The sequence below is a fragment of the Tasmannia lanceolata genome, unplaced genomic scaffold, assembly GCF_043159265.1.
Source record: "Tasmannia lanceolata isolate RefF3 unplaced genomic scaffold, GAP_Taslan_0.1 ptg000015l, whole genome shotgun sequence".
In the NCBI taxonomy this organism is placed as follows: Eukaryota; Viridiplantae; Streptophyta; class Magnoliopsida; order Canellales; family Winteraceae; genus Tasmannia; species Tasmannia lanceolata.
The window spans coordinates 33,195,890-33,212,061 of NW_027518692.1; the positions used below are offsets into that span (position 1 = coordinate 33,195,890).

The 16,172-nt window shown below is 36.2% G+C and overlaps 1 protein-coding gene across 1 annotated transcript in view; it reads left to right on the plus strand.

Moving 5' to 3' along the window:
• Positions 1 to 8,280: 8,280 nt before the first annotated feature.
• The window catches only part of LOC143846677 (uncharacterized), a 59,734-nt gene continuing 51,842 nt past the window's right edge, over positions 8,281 to 16,172 (plus strand). Inside the window, exons 1-4 of the mRNA XM_077355175.1 lie at positions 8,281 to 8,654; positions 10,282 to 10,431; positions 11,741 to 11,908; positions 16,014 to 16,166. Of these exons, the coding sequence (XP_077211290.1) occupies positions 8,447 to 8,654; positions 10,282 to 10,431; positions 11,741 to 11,908; positions 16,014 to 16,166 (679 nt within the window). The 5' untranslated portion in view covers positions 8,281 to 8,446. The remainder of the gene's footprint in view (positions 8,655 to 10,281; positions 10,432 to 11,740; positions 11,909 to 16,013; positions 16,167 to 16,172) is intronic.

Here is a 16,172-nt window from a genome sequence, read left to right on the forward strand (position 1 = left end):
AAGATTATTCATATCGTTATTAACTTGCATATATTTTCTTAATCACCCTTAAACAAAGTCACTTACATTATTACTGAGGTATCTTCTGCGTCTCCACAGGCATACCAAGTCGTCAACAAATATCGTTATACCTTCTTCCTTCATGATACAACGACTACAAAATGATATAATTGTTAGAAAATGACACAACTATAAGCAAAACAAGGTTATACATTTAGCATCTACTTGCCTTGTCTCATTCTTTTACAATTTTTTAATCAATTCAGCCTCCTATCCTTCCCATTCTCCTCCTCTTCTTTCTCTTTTTTTCCTCCTCTTTCTTCTCTTGTTTATTCTCCTCCTCCATCTCCTTAACTTTCTCCTCATCTTTGTCCTCCTCTCTCACCTCCTCTTTCTTCCCATTCTTCTTCTTCCTTAGTAGCTTCCTCTTTTGGGGTAAAAGTGGTTTGTAGGGGCTAATCACGTTGTAACTTGGTTTCCTATTGCGTGCCTCCATCTTCACGCATCTCTCAATGCTCCCTACTTCCTTTTGTTGGTCAATGGTAACAGTACATGTTGTTTCTTTCCTCTCCTCCTCTTTTTTCTCTTCTACCTTCTCTTTCTCCTCCTCTTTGTCCTCTTCTTCCTTCTCTTTCTCCTCCACTGCCTCAAACCCTCGAAGTGTCCTGCGCCTATTTCTTCTTCGACTTCTTCAACTTTTTCGTCTTCTTCCAAAATAAGTGTTCTTACTTTTTCTAACATTTTGCTCCGTCTCTCCTTCTCCCTTTGAAAGTCCTCCCTCTCTTTTCTGAGTGCCTCCTTTGCCTTTCTTATCCTCATCCACGATCTCCTCTTCCTTTCATCCTCTCCACCCTCCTCATCCTGACTATCCCCATCTCTCTCTATGTCTTCATCCATATCAAGGTTGGGCAATGTTGAGGTTGTAGGGGAGTGACCCAATATTTCTTAGCCCTCTATTGAAGCCGTTTCCGCGGGTTCCTACCATACAGATAAAGCAAACGATGATGAGTTTTTAAACATTAATCAATAACAAAAATTGATATGCTCTATTGGGATACCTGATCGTTTATATATTCTACTTCCTCCTCTCCTAGCGTCAGTGCGACCACCACCTGATGAATGAATAAGTTAATTCCTCAATAAGAAATTACAATTGATATAATAGGGTATCTAGTTTTATGTCTCACTTGAGATTCCTCTATTTTTTTACTCTCGACAAGAGCATACTTACTCAACTCCTTTGCTTTCCAATCCCATTTTAGCATACGAGGACGGGCATTTGGATCCTTCGGAACCCATAAGTCCGTATGCTCATAGAACCACACCTGCATAGACAAGAGAAAGTTTCTTAATCATCGCAAAAATTACAAAGTTTAAACTTTAACGGATTGAATCCATCATACATGCATTGCCAACGAGCACCCTCCAAGATATGTGCCGCCATGCAAGCTGACTTTGTTAAGATATCCTATTAACCAATCATAAACAGCTTGGCTCCAGTTGTAGTTACCAATATTTTTTAAATCATCCACAAAGGGCCAGAACAACTGATCGACTCGATGGGCACTCTGAGTAAATAGGACGGTGGCAAATGGTTGTAAAAGTACATATGTCACGGTTTTGTTTATGTACTCTTTCTCGATTCTCCCAACTACTGCCTTGATTTCCTGTAGAATAACAGATGCTACAACATTTGCTTTACGAAATGGCCAGCCATCAACATGAGGAGGAGGGTTTCTCTTGTCAGTTGATATAACCCTGTTCACATTTATTGCCTCCCCTCTGACTGGTAGGCCTAACGCCAACGCTACATCGTTGGCCTTAAAAGGAACTGAAATACAACCTAATCTGAATGATTTAGTGGCAGGATCCCACTTATCATGTAGTGCTCTGATAAGGGGCTTGTGCATCACAATTTCTTCAAGGTGGATCAAATGTTTGAACGGGGTCTTCTCTAGTGCCTCGTAATGGTGTTGCTGCAACCCCATCTTAGCCAATGCACTCTTGAAACACGAAGGCGAACATCTTGCAGGGACATACCCTGCAAATCAATTAACATCATCAAAACATTAAATGGCATATGAAAACTGAATGATATTGAAAACATAAATATGAAATATACTTACATGTTGCTTCCTCCCTTCAAATTTTCCCTTCCCCTTTTGCATTTCCCCCCTCCTCTTAAGAATCTCCCCCCTTTGAATCTTAGCCTTGCTCCCCCCTTTTTCTGTCACCTTTGCCATTTATCAAAACAGACACAATATATAGATTTGTGAAAAAACAAACAAGGTTATCAACTACATAATAAGGTTATCAAAACTCATATTATTTTAAATCAAAGGCAAGAGAAGAAAGAAGACAGGGTTATTAACTACCTTGTGATGACAAGAATGAACACAATTAGAAATTTTGAATTTTAAAAAAACCTATTTTTTAAGAGGTTTGCATTTCAAAAATAATCATGTATCGAGGGCTATTGCTTTTGATATGACATGTATTCACTATTCTTTCTCTTCTATGCTTGCAAGTGTTGGAGAGGTTGGCTCTTTTTCATTTATAACGAAATGGCAGATTGAAGCCATTTATGACCACTGCCTCAATATAACTTTCTTTCCTTTCTTATTCTTACTCTTTTTTTTTCAAGGTGTGTGAGCAAGATATAGTAATTTCGTGGTAATGAAGTATACAACATCAGGGACGATATGGATTCAACTAGCCAAGGCAGTACAAGAGAAATATTTGAATGGCTGCTAATTTTATTCACAGAAAAAGACCAAGATGGTCAGGACAAGAGAAATAAAATTTTAGCACCCTTGAAAATCACAAAACAGTTCTATAGTGGAGTGCCTTGACCCACATATAAAACCTCCATTGCATTAAGGTCTCCCACTTCATTTGCTCTTATTCAAATGTGCACCAAGGATACATCTGTCTCATACGTGATTTCCAAAATAGTGTTCTCCAATATCTAGAGAGGCAGACTGGTTGGCTAGAGATGGAGTAGCAAGGGTTGGGATTAAGTTTTTTGGTTTTCTCCTTTGCCTATTGTCTTTGTTTGCAATCTATTGGTGAAACCTCTAGTTGGGAACAAAAGGAAGAGAAGAAGGAATTGGTTTGAGGACAAAAACCTCAGTCATAACCGGATTAGAAAGCATCATTTCCTAGTGGCTAAAATACTCTATAAAATGCCACCATAGTTCACAACCAAATTATAAGAAAAAGGCAAGCCTTAACAGTGCAAACACTAAAACACGAGTGTGATAATACCATTATTCACAAGAGATAGAACAAAGATTGGGCTGATGCCATTTTCTATTAACCAAATCACTAAAAAAACTATACATATAACAAGATTTAAGTGATGGAATCATTTCCCAAAGTAGAACAAGAATTATATAATTGGTAGAGCACAATTAGGAATAATGTCAACTTTAAGAGACTTAGAAAAGGATGCTAGAAAGAATAAGAAAGCTAGCTGAGATATACACAATAGAAAGAGTATACAGGAAGTTCTTTGAACCTTTTTTCTGTTTAAAAAAATTGATAGCAACTCACATATTCCTCTATAAGTTAGACAATCCTAACACCAAACATCATGAGGAGACAACTAAAGTATTTAACACTAACCAACCTTGAGAGGAAATCTTCATACAAATAAGCAAAATAGAACAGGTAGACCATTCAAATAACTGAAATAAAAGATCCGAAAATAAACATTACAATTTAGGATCAAAAGCACTCTCACAAAATATGAAAATCAATTTTTACATCAAAGATCATTCGATCACTTTCATAGTCATCATTTTCCAAAATTGCTTCTGGAAGCTAGTGTCCTGTTTCAAACCTCTCTTCTAATACAAACTGAAATTTTTTTATTTATTTTTAACATCCATCGTAATCTAGCTTAGTCTCTATATATATTTTCATTTCACACCTCATTTTTAAATACATTCAAATCATAGTAGGGAAAGGCACACATGCACCTTTTTTTATATCAGTTTTCACGTATTTTTTTACTAGTCTCTTATTTATACATTTGAGTATGTTCGTTACAGCTCCAACTTATCAGTTCTACACCTTAGAACCAACCTGAATCCATATAAAGGCTCTATTTACTAATTGACTAAAGAGAGGTTTTCAAGTCTCAAAACAAAACCTCAAATTATAGTTATCCACCTGAAATAGGGTTTCTAACTCAGGGTTTTCAAGTCTCTAAACAGGGTTTCCAAGTCTCTAAATGGGGCCTACCAAATATCTAAAGAGGGATTTTCAAGTCTCTAAATGGGGCTTACCAAATATTTAAAGAGGGGTTTTCAAGTCTCAAAACAAACCTCAAAATAGGGTTTTCCACCTGAAATCGGGTTTTCAACTCTCTAGGAGGGGGTTTTCAAAGCTTTTCAACTCTCTAGGAGGGTTTTCAAATCTCTAGAAGGGGGTTGTCAAAGGTTTTAAGGTCTATAAAAGAGGGGTTTTCAAGTCTCAAAACAAAACCTCAAAATAGGGTTTTCAACTCTCTAGGAGAGGATTTTCAAAGCTTCTAAAGTCTATAAGAGAGGGGTTTTCAAATCTCTAGAAGGGGGCTGTCAAAGGTTTTAAGGTCTATAAAAGAGGGGTTTTCAAGTATCTAAATGGGGCTTACAAAATATCTAAAAAGAGTTTCCAATTCTCAAAACAAAACCTCAAAATAGGGTATCCACCTAAAATCGGGTTTTCAACTCTCAAAATAGGGTAATCCACCATAAATCATTAGAGATGAACAAAATACAAAACCCTAAACAAGATAAAACAGATATTGAGAAAACAAAAGCATTGCAAAACCCAAAAAAAAAATGAAAAACAAAACCGAGATAGAGAAAATGGGAAAAAAAAAAAACTGACGTGTTCGTCTACTTTTTCCACCTCTAATGGTGGCTGCAAGTGAAGGAGATGACCGGTAGGTTAAAACCCCAAAAGTAAAAGAATGGAAACAGTAAAGAAGAGGGAAGAGGGAAGAGTAAAAAAGTAAAAAGGAAAGTCGTCATTAGGAAAATGGCATTTTGGACCACAATTTTCCATCCGTACATATTTTGTCCCCCATTCGTAATTTCTGAAAAGCCTGGGTCCAGTTGATAATTTTGCCTAATTTCTGTCCCCCTTTGGTAATTGATCCAATGAAAAAACTTCAATTACCATAAATTGATGGGGAAGGTGCCCTTACAAAGGCATCCCTGTTTATTTTTTAGCCCCCCAGCCCCCAATTGTACATGAAAATTTTCATTTTTATCAACAATATAAGGGAAACAATGTCCACACTCCATCATCATAAAATGCAACCCCCTTTGTTATTTATATTCTTCTAATAAGGTATTAACAGGCTAAAACAATCTTGAAAACTATCATCTAATAAAAAAATGTTTAGTAAAGTGAAGAATGCCAACATAAAAGATGGAGCCTATTATCATTTGTCCACTTCTCCACATGAGAAATAGAAGTCCGATACTTCCAAAATCTAGTTATAGATGCACTTCATTCTCTTAAAGATATCCAAATCCCTGAAGTATCGAAACCCACATGCACAACATTAGAAAATAAAATTCAAACATTTTGGGGGTAAAATTTGGCAGCCAATCGGAGGCCGACATGTGCCATCTACAGCTTGAAGGCTAGATGGGGCAAAAGGGTAACTTCACAACTCTTTAGAAGCCCTAAAAACCCTAAAACTACAGCCTAAAGCCACAACCTCCAAATGATAGTATTGGAAACCAACATTTTAGGAATGCCAGCCAATCAGGGGAGAGTCCAAAAGAGGCAAATTTGCTAAATGGCCGAGGACTCTACTATATAAAACGGGGACCAAAGCTCAAGGTACACATGTTCATTCGGTCATTTTTATATTCCCGACCCTTTACAGAGCTCAAGTTGCACTATTGCACATTCCGACTTAGGCATCGAAATGCCCCCTCCCCACCGAGTCAAAACTCCAGTGGTTTTCCTACGCTTCTTTGTTTTTGTAGGTCACTAGGAGCCAGCTTAGCATAATCCATTGTCTCGAGTTAAGATTTCAGCGGCAGCATAACCCTAACCATTTACATCCTCTCCATGCATTGATATTGGAAGATAGACATGGTCTATTGAAATTGATTAGAGTGGTTCCTTCATCTGATCTAATTTTCCTAAAATATAATGTTAAGATGTTAGGTTAAATCAACACTCACACAAATTGGCTAATCAAAGCCTTAAATCCTTAGAAGATAACCACTATGAAAATAAATACCATCAAAAGATCTTATGATGCTCTTGCACTGGGCCAACCCCAACGTATTGCATGAAAAATCTAAGGCCACATGGCCCACATCTGCCTGCCATGGAAATTTTTTCCATGGGATCTTAATTTATCATGGAAAAAAATTACGGTTGCCAAACATCACCTAAACGAGCTTATTTTGTAAAGGTAGGAGCCATCTAAGGAAAAAACCTCTTCAGTATTGTAATATACTATATTTTATGCATGCATAGTGCACCTAATTTAAAAGAAAGCGAGAAGCAAAAACCTTAGGCTGTAAACTTACATTGCTTTCATTGAGGTTAATCTTCATCTTTACAATCAATTTCACAAACAGATTATTTTATAAGCAAGTAATTTCCCACATAGGCATTCCACATTTATGATTACTCTATCCTGGCAGGTAGAAACTCCATGGTAGCTTTTTTTTTTTTATAGGCAAGCTGGCGTTAAGGCGGACCCCGACCAGAATATATTAAAAGGAAAAGAAATTATAATCTCTGATAACAGGTTCCAGCGGAATCCTGCTCTATCAAAACAATGAGATCTTGGGGAATGGCCATAAACTCTATGTCCACCCCCTTACATGGGCAATCAGCTTTAGATAAAAAATCTGCCGCTTGGTTCACTTCCCTCCAAATATTAGTAACTTTCCAATTTTCAAATCTCCCGAGATACGACATAATTCTGTTCCTTAGAGGTTTAACCCGCCAAGGACATTCATAACCACCATTAAGAATTTCCACCGCCACTTGAGAATATGCTTCAACCCATATATATGTTACTTATCCTTTTAGATAGAGACAGCTTTAGCAGTTTAGCCCTTGCAATATGGCCTCCATTTCGAGCATGTGAATTGGTTTAATCTCCGCCCTTAGCGAAAATAATCCGATCGGGCTTTCCACCATCATCACGAAGAATTACATGGTAGCTATGCACGGAACGAAACTAGATTTATATTGTGGTGTGGTTCTATTGTGGAATTTTTTTTAGTATTTTAGTTGGGTTCCACCGTCTAGATGGCATGTCCTCCTCTTGTAATTCTTTTTATTTTTTATCAATAAAATTTTAGGGCGATGATAAATTCGCACCCCTTGTAGGGTGATTCGTACCATATTACACGTAAAAAAAAAAAGCGTTAGGAGTCTACCACAATTCATGTTATAAGGGGTGCGAATCATCCTACATGGGTGCAAATTTATCATCTCCCAAATTTGAAGTGCCACCCATGTTCCTAGATAAATTATAAAAAAAGAGCTGCCCAGTGCATGAGGCTCCCGCCATTGCGGGGTCTGGGGAGGGCTAGATGTACGCAGCGTTACCCCTGATAGAGCAGCCAATCTTTCCAAGTTCAGCTCTTCGCACACGACCTCTAGTACTAATCATAAGTATTAATTATGTGGAATTACAATCAATTTAACCATTAAACGTTGATTATCAATAACGTTGATTATTGCAACAGAATGATAAATGACAATGGACACAATCTACTTAGGAATCTATTGGATGATTTTTGCAAATAAGTCCTTACACACACTCTCTCTCTAATATTTAGAAAATCTCTCCAAAATTTTCTAAAAATAATTAAACTAACCCTATATTTTTAGGGGAATGATAATCCCCCCTTAACATTATTCGTTAAGTTTTAAAGGAAAAGAAAAAACGTTATAGGGGGTGAATTTATCCTCAAGCAGTGAACCTTCCTCAGTTCCTAACAGAAACTGTCAATGGGGGGAAAATATCATTTCCCTATTTTTAACCATGCATTTGAACTGGGAGGATGACCAAAATTCCTCTTCCCACTATGACCCTAACATTCATTAAAATGACAAAACTACTCTTAAATGACCAAAACGCCCCTGCCCTACGGCAGATTTGGCCGCCTATTTCAAATATATCCCCTAGTAATGAGATTTTATATGTATCAGACAAAACAAAGATTTTTCAGAATCTTTTCCACACGTGTCTTATTGCTCATTTTCATCCCCTCTGGCCGTTTTACTCCCCATTTCATTTCCCCCAATTTATCTCTGTCACTGTGATATATATGCATGCATTGTTGGACTCTGGATTTACCTTAAATTCCACACTAGTTACAGAGAAGAGAAGCTGATCTCAGATTGAGTTTTGGGCTTTTGTTTTTTTACCGAGTTTTATTTAGTCTTTTGATTTTTTTTTCTCAAAATGAAGTGGGAAAAAATAGAGCTGAACAATGGATTGAGTGAGACTCAAGGTGTGAAAAAATCTCCTGGTGGAAAAGGAGAGATTTTTGGGCCTGGAAAGATGTGGGGACACACATGCAATTCCATTAGAGGAGGGAGATTTTTGTATTTTTTTGGGGGTTATGGCAAAGATAACTGTCAGACCAATGACATTCATGTCTATGACACAGGTGGGTATTGGAAAAATTTCAATCTTTTTATGTTTTTCTTAATGGATTTTTGTTATTGTTAAGTTTTGAATCTCTATCATATATTTCTTTAGCTTGTCTGTTGGGCTTTCCTTTGATGCATGGAGGTAATGATAGTGGGTATTGGAAAATTTCACAGTTTTGGGGTTCCTTAATGGGTTTTGGTTATTGTTATGTTTTAAATCTCTATCATATATATTTTTATATTGTTTTTTGGGGTTTCCTTTTATGCATGTTGATAATGATAGTGGGTATTGGAAAAATTTCATCCTTTAGGGATTTCCTTAATGGGTTTTGGTTATTGTTATGTTTTGAATCTCTATCATATATTTTTTAGCTTGTTTGTTGGGGTTTCCTTTGATGCATGCATGTTGGTAATGGTAAGTTTGCATTTCATTTGATCTTTTGTTCATGTTTTTTCTGATTGTCTTGATTTTAAGCTTTAGTGTCTAGTCCGTACTCTTTAATTTTGTTTTTTAAGATTTTCATTGATGCATTTTGCAGTTTTTATAGGTGTTAACGACATATGCGCAAATGGGTGCTTGAAATTATGGGGTTCTTTGGGTTTTCTCTTCATGGGTTTTTCATTTTATTGGGTTCCAAGAGCTCGTTTTTAGAGGCTTCTTTGATGCATTTGCATTTTTAGAACATTTTAGTTTTATTTGCCCTACATGGGTCTTTGAAAATTTGCGGGCACAAGTCGGTGCTCTTATATTTTATATTCCTAACGGCATATTTTCATATAAAATATTAGAGAATATTAAGTATTTGAAAAAAAATCTATCACCACAACCCCTTTTTTTGGTTTGGAAAACACTTAATTTCCCTTTTGATTACGTATAAATGGATATTTCCTTTTGATTATCTATGAAAAAGTATGTTATCTGTGTTTCGAGTAATATGAGTCAATAGATGGATGGATTGAACTGGAGTTTTCTTGACTATATAATAGTTAAGAAATTTTCCATCATCTGAAATTCTCTACAAATAAGGAAGCTGAACTGTCAATTCGTCTCAATGCTTGTGCTTATGAGAATGGTGAAGGCTTGACTCGGAAAGGAGATCATCAGTACTGAACGAGGCTTGGGTATATGATAATGATGATCAAAACCGAAACTATTTCTAACAAAACCCCAGTCATAATGCTGATATATCGCCTTCTCCTATGCTGAACCTACATATAATATTGTTAAGTATATGTTCTTTGAACAACATTTTCCAAGAAGACACTCTCCAATATCTTATTCCACTAGATTTTCTATTAAGTATTAGAAATAAGAGATTATAAATTACCAATGTAGGAGCAATGCCATTTCATGGTCTGAACATAGGAAATAAGAGATTATAAATTTATGGAGCATTAACTATGAGAGCTCCAACTGTACATGGTTTATCCTTCACTGTTTTTTTTTTTTCATTTTATGTTTTTGTTATTATTCTCTATTGTTGTCTGGCCATTTGAGTAGTTTCTATGATTCTATTTGATGCATTTGCAGTTTTGCTGTTGATTATTTTGGGATTTGTTCTGACTGCCTTATGAATATCTACCCTTTCATTTAGGTGTTTGTTGTTCATAGGGGTTTGAGTTTTTGTTTCGATTCACATGCAGTGAAGCAAATATGGAGTAAGCCAATGGTGAAAGGCGTGCCACCTTCTCCGAGGGATAGTCATAGTTGCGTTGCTGTTAAGAATAAATTGTTTGTGTTTGGGGGTTCAGATGGGAATACCCCACTCAAGGATTTGCATATTTTTGATGCTTGTAAGACTTCTTCTTTGTATGATTGTTTGATGAATGATGATGCAGTGCTTTTCATTTCCTTTTCCAGTTTTTCATTCCTTTTTTTTTTTTTAATTATTTCCAGTTTTTCTTCACTTCCTTTTCCAATTTTTCGTTCTTATTTTTGAATTATTTCCAGTTTGTCATTCTTTTGTTGACTTTTACTGTTATATTACAAAATCAGTGCAATTTTACAAAGATGCTACTGCATTTCTGGATTCTATTGTATCTTTTAGTTTTCAGTTTGTTATGGTGGCATCAGTTTGATTAATTGCTCGTGACTTATATAGATAGTATTCATTCCAGAGTGGATTTCACCTCCATCGCGACTGAGTGTGTAGCCCGAAATAGCCCATTCACTTTCCCGTGAATGACCGAGATTAAAAGACCTGCTTATCAGCATGGTTTTAAATTTCGACCGAAATTTCGGATTTCGGTGGAGACCGACACCGAAATGACGAAAACCCGAAACGGTATTTTATTTCGGCCTAAATTTAACATTAAATAAATCAAAATTTCAATATTTCCCGAAACGGTATTTTATTTTGGCCTAAATTTAACATTAAATAAATCAAAATTTCAATATTTCCGAAATTTCACCAAAAAATCCTGTTTTTTTTAAAAAATAATTTAATATTTCACCGAAATTTAATATTGAATAAAATAGCCTTTTCGTTGTTGTACCGGATTTCGACCAAAATTTCGATTCAAAATTTCAAGGGTCCGAACCCGGTACCGAAACCAAAATTTTAAACCATGCTTATCAGTTAGACTGGTCTCGGCCAATAATGGGAAAGTGAATGGGCTGATTTCTGGCAACAAACTTAGACACAACGTAGGTGAAACAGCCTCTTCATTCCATGGAATTAGGGTTGCTCATATACATTTTTTCTTTAATGCAATTTATTTCATCCAAGGTCTAGAGGTTATTTTTTCAAATTGATACTGATGGATCGATGCCATTAGATATGCATGGTAGCCTCTGATATATATAGAAGAATGCTAAATTGAGGGGTGACCTTGCAAAAACCCAGCTGCAAGGGCGTCCCCATTGGATCCACATCACAAACGTGCATTTATGACAGTACTGAAAATGAAATATTGAAGGAGAAATAAATGTGTTTGGGTGACGTGGATTTAGTGGGGCACCCTTGCAGTTGGTATTTTCAATGGGGCCTTTCAGTTTAGCATTCCAAATATATGTTTGCGTGCGTGCGTGTGTGTGTGTGTGTGCGTGCACGTGTGCGCGCGTGCGTTCAATACATCGTAACAAGTTTGTGCCTATTCATAGCGTCCAATACATGGTTGGTTCCAAGTTTAAGTGGCGAGGGGCCTGATGCACGGGAAGGGCATAGTGCGGTACTTGTTGGCAAACGGATTTTCATATTTGGAGGGAGTGGGAAATCCGACGATGATCCAGAAGAAGTATATTTTAATGATATTTTCATATTGGATACAGGTAACCTTCTCTATTTCTAGTGATCTTGTTTTGTATCAGTTTTGTATTCCTGTCTTACCTTGGACAACTTGGCATGAAACTAGGTAGCAAAATCCAGTTTGTTTAGGCACTTGGGGTATGTAACTATGTATTCTTTACCAATTTTAAAATGTCATCTGCTGCTAAAATTCTGATATTTGTCTTAGTGAAGTAGATTATAGTCATAAAGCAAGACAGAATTCTTTATTTTGATAGTGCGTATGGACTTAAATATGATTTCATTCTCAAATTCATCTAGCTGTTGGCGAGCCTCATTTTTTTGCTAATCAGGATGTTTTTTTTGCTAAATCGAGCCACGGTCCTGTAATTATTGTTCATTATACTCAGTACCTGCCTCATTTGCGGGGAAGAGTGCCTGCTTTGGAAACCTCCATTAATTTGGGGCAAAAATGCCAAAGTTTTCGTAGTTTCACATAATGTTTATACTAATAACAGGAACATTCTCAGTTTTCATATTTAAGAAGATGGGCTCAACTTCTTATATGTTATATATGAGAAATTATGCAGTGTGAAACAAACACCAATTTTCCTTCCTTCTATACGTTCTATATGAGAATTTTTTTAATGAGAACAACCTTTCTTCCATGGTACCAAATTCAGTATGGAACGTGCTGTTTTGGTCGAAATATTTCAATTTCCATGAGAGTCGAAACGAAATTGCACTTGATTCGAAAAATTACAAAATTTCTGTCAAAATATTATCTATTTGGGTGCTGTTTTGGTTTCGTTTTGATCTTGTATTATTTTCGTCGAAACTTAGCTAATTATTTGGGTGGACATTTTTCCTATTTAAGACGATGGGCTCAACTTCTTATATGTTATATATGAGAAATTATACAACATATAGGTTATATGCATTTTTCCTTCCTTGTATGCATTCTATATGAGAATTATATAGTGTGAGCGACCTTTCTTCCATGGTACCAAATTCAGTTTGAAACATGTCGTATTGGTCGAAATACTAAGATTTCCATGAGAGTCGAAAAGAAATTGCACTTGATTTGAAAAATTACAAAATTTCGGTCAAAATGTTGGCTATATGTGCATATATATTACATTATTTTGATCGAGACATAGTAATGTGTCAGTTTACACTGGTGAAAATTTCTGTAAAGTTACTGAAGCGTATAGAAATGCATGCACATGGGGAAAATTTAAGATGAAACTTTAGAAAATGCTAGATAATTATTTATTTTATTTAAAAATAGGAAAAACTAATTTACTTAATGTGTTAAAAACAGGCCAAGCCGACCCCAACTAGTTTCGGAGAAAGGCTTAGTAGAGTTGAGTTGAGTTATTAAAAACAGGCCATTGATATTGGGCACAAGTCTGTCTTTTACTATTTAACCAGCTGTCAGAGGTTATCACCTTTTCCAAAAAAAAGCTCCCACAAGCAAATAAAGAAAGAAAAGACAAGGTGAGTAGGTGCAATTATCAAAACAGGGTAGTACCAATATCAGTAGCCTAAAAATACAAAAAAATAATAATTAATATTTAAAATTATTAAAATAATAATGGTCAAGGAAATTATATAAATAACACAATTTTTTACTGTTGTATTTCATATTATTACGAGTTTTCTGGTCCCATGCTATGCATGGTTGTACAATGGTGGGACCCACGCTAATGCATAGGTTTGGGCAGAGATAGTGGGCCCCACCCCATCAATAACATTAGGGGTAAAAGGTGGGCCCTTCTCTATGTATGGGTTTGGGTAGAGATGGTGTGCCCCACCCATCAAAACCAGAGTAAAATGGTGGTCCCCACGCCATAAAACATGAGCTGTAAAACGGTGGCCCACCCGTTCAATAACATGAGGTGTGAAATAGTGGGCTCCACCCTATGCATGGGTTTGGGTGGAGATAGTGGGCCCACCGTATCAAAATATGAGGTGTAAAATGGTGGGCCCAACAGCCATTTTACGTTTCGCTTCCTGAATTCATTTCCCACCCTAGTAACTATGGGTTTACCTGATGCTTGAATAGCCAAAACTTTTGCGTTGTTTCAAATTTGTTTAATCTACTTTGCAATAGCTTTGTCTTAATTTTCTGGACTAATAAGACATCTGGTCTAAAGGACTTTATAAAATTCCTACATGCTTTTTTCCCATAATGATAATTTAGACATCACACGTTCCATGAAACTGTTCATTCTTTAGGTTCTGATGGTGTAGACTTATTACCTAGGCACCCCTAACAAGTAACAACTTCCTGGAACCTTTTTCTATTTTCAACACAGAATAAGAATGATGTGCATGTTCCTAACATCTATTTATTCAGTTTTTCTTAGAGGACAATTACAATAGTGCCCTTAGTGAAACAATAAAACCATTAGTTACCATATGAGTAATCTAGCTTCAGGTTTGCTGTTGTTCAAAACTGAATTACAGGGCAAAGTACTAATCAAAGGAGACTTATCAATTGCATGGATTTAAATTTTGGTTTCGGTTTCTGTTTTGGCCTTGGTCGAAACCGAAATTTTGGCTGAAATCCGGTAAAAAAAGTATTATTTTTAATATTTCAAAATTCGGAAAAATATTACATTTTTGAAAAAAAATCAATTTTCCCAAATTTCAGCCGAAATTTGGGAAATCCAATTCGACAAATTTTGGTTTCGGGCCCAACCGAAGGCCGAAATTCATGATCAAATGTAATCTCATGGACTAAAGGAACCGAGGGTGGTTGTGTTGTGAGTTGGGCAGCTTATTAGGGAGATAAGAGATAAAATGAGAGGTGTGGTTGAGAGTTGTAGGAATGTTCCTAGGAATGCAAATAGAGCAGTAAATGAGTTGACAAAGAAAAGAATGGGTGGAAAGGTTTTGTATTTGGGCAGACTATGCCCAATGATGCATTTTTTGTGTTTTTTGTAATAAAGTAATCCTTTTTCTTTTAAGAAAGAGTAATCTACCATTACTTCGCAAGCTTCTTCTTGCAACCTGATAACATAACCTGCATATTTATCATTGTTTCTTTTTTATTAACTATTTCAATGATCACACTAGATATTCTCTATTATTTTTCGAACAAAAATGCCTGGTTTAATTAATTATATGGGAATGATATCAGCACAACCTTGTTTTGATATTTTCACTAACTCATCTTGTCTTTTAGTATTTAAAGAGCCGTCAAAAGGTTGTTACACTTCCCAAACAGTTCTCGCAAGACAATTAAAACGGAAAAGACAAGCTGGGTCTGTGCAATTATTAAAACATGGTTGTGCCGATATCATTTCCCTTAATTATATTGTTTTTGATTTACCATAATAAGTGTTTTGTTTGGCGACTTTATTTGTAGTATTACAAGTGCAATATATCTTTCTTTGTTTGGATGCAAAGGATTAAGTCTGTTATCCAAAAAGTACACAATTGCTTTTAATGTCTGTTAATGCCTTACTAGGGACATTTAGGGGCCGTTTGGATACGCGGATTTTAGAATCCGAGTTTCTTCAAAATTGTAGATAAGAGACAAGAGAAGAATCGGACCAGCCATCGTTTTCTGACTTCTCGCCCTTCTTTCCGTCAGCAAGAGAGTAGCAGATCATCCCATGTTTCCAGGTTTTAGAAATCTCAGGATGCGGGAGAGATTCCTAAAACCTGGATTTCTCACTTAAAATCCAAGAAATGCTGTCAGAACAGCATACGGCAGCTTGATCATGAACCCTTTTTTACATTGTTTTCAAACTAAAAACCTGAATTAAAATCCGAGTATCCAAACGGCCCGTTTGGATACGTGGATTTTAGAATCCAGGTTTTATTTTGAAAGCAAAGCAATCCAAACCTGGACTGTTCTAGTAACATTTAGGGACTGTTCTAGAAATCTGGATTTTAAGTAAGAAATCCAGATTTTAGAAATCTCTCCCCCTTCTTGAGATTTTTAAAATCTGGAAACAGGGGCAATCTCCTACTCGCTCGACGGAAAGAAGGGCGAGAAATCAGAAATTACGGAATGTCTCCTATCGTCTCCCATCCAGGATTTTGAGGAAATCCAAGATTCTAAAATCTGCATATCCAAACTGCCCCTTAGAAAAGCAACTCTTTTTAGTAACTACATTTCTGTTTCGCCTGCAGAGAGCTTAGTATGGAAACGAGCTATGACATCTGGGACCCCACCTTCTCCACGTGATAGCCACACCTGTTCATCTTGGAAGAACAAAATAATTGTCCTTGGTGGTGAAGATGAAGAAGATAATTATCATCCTGAAGTCTATATACTTGATGCAGGTATCC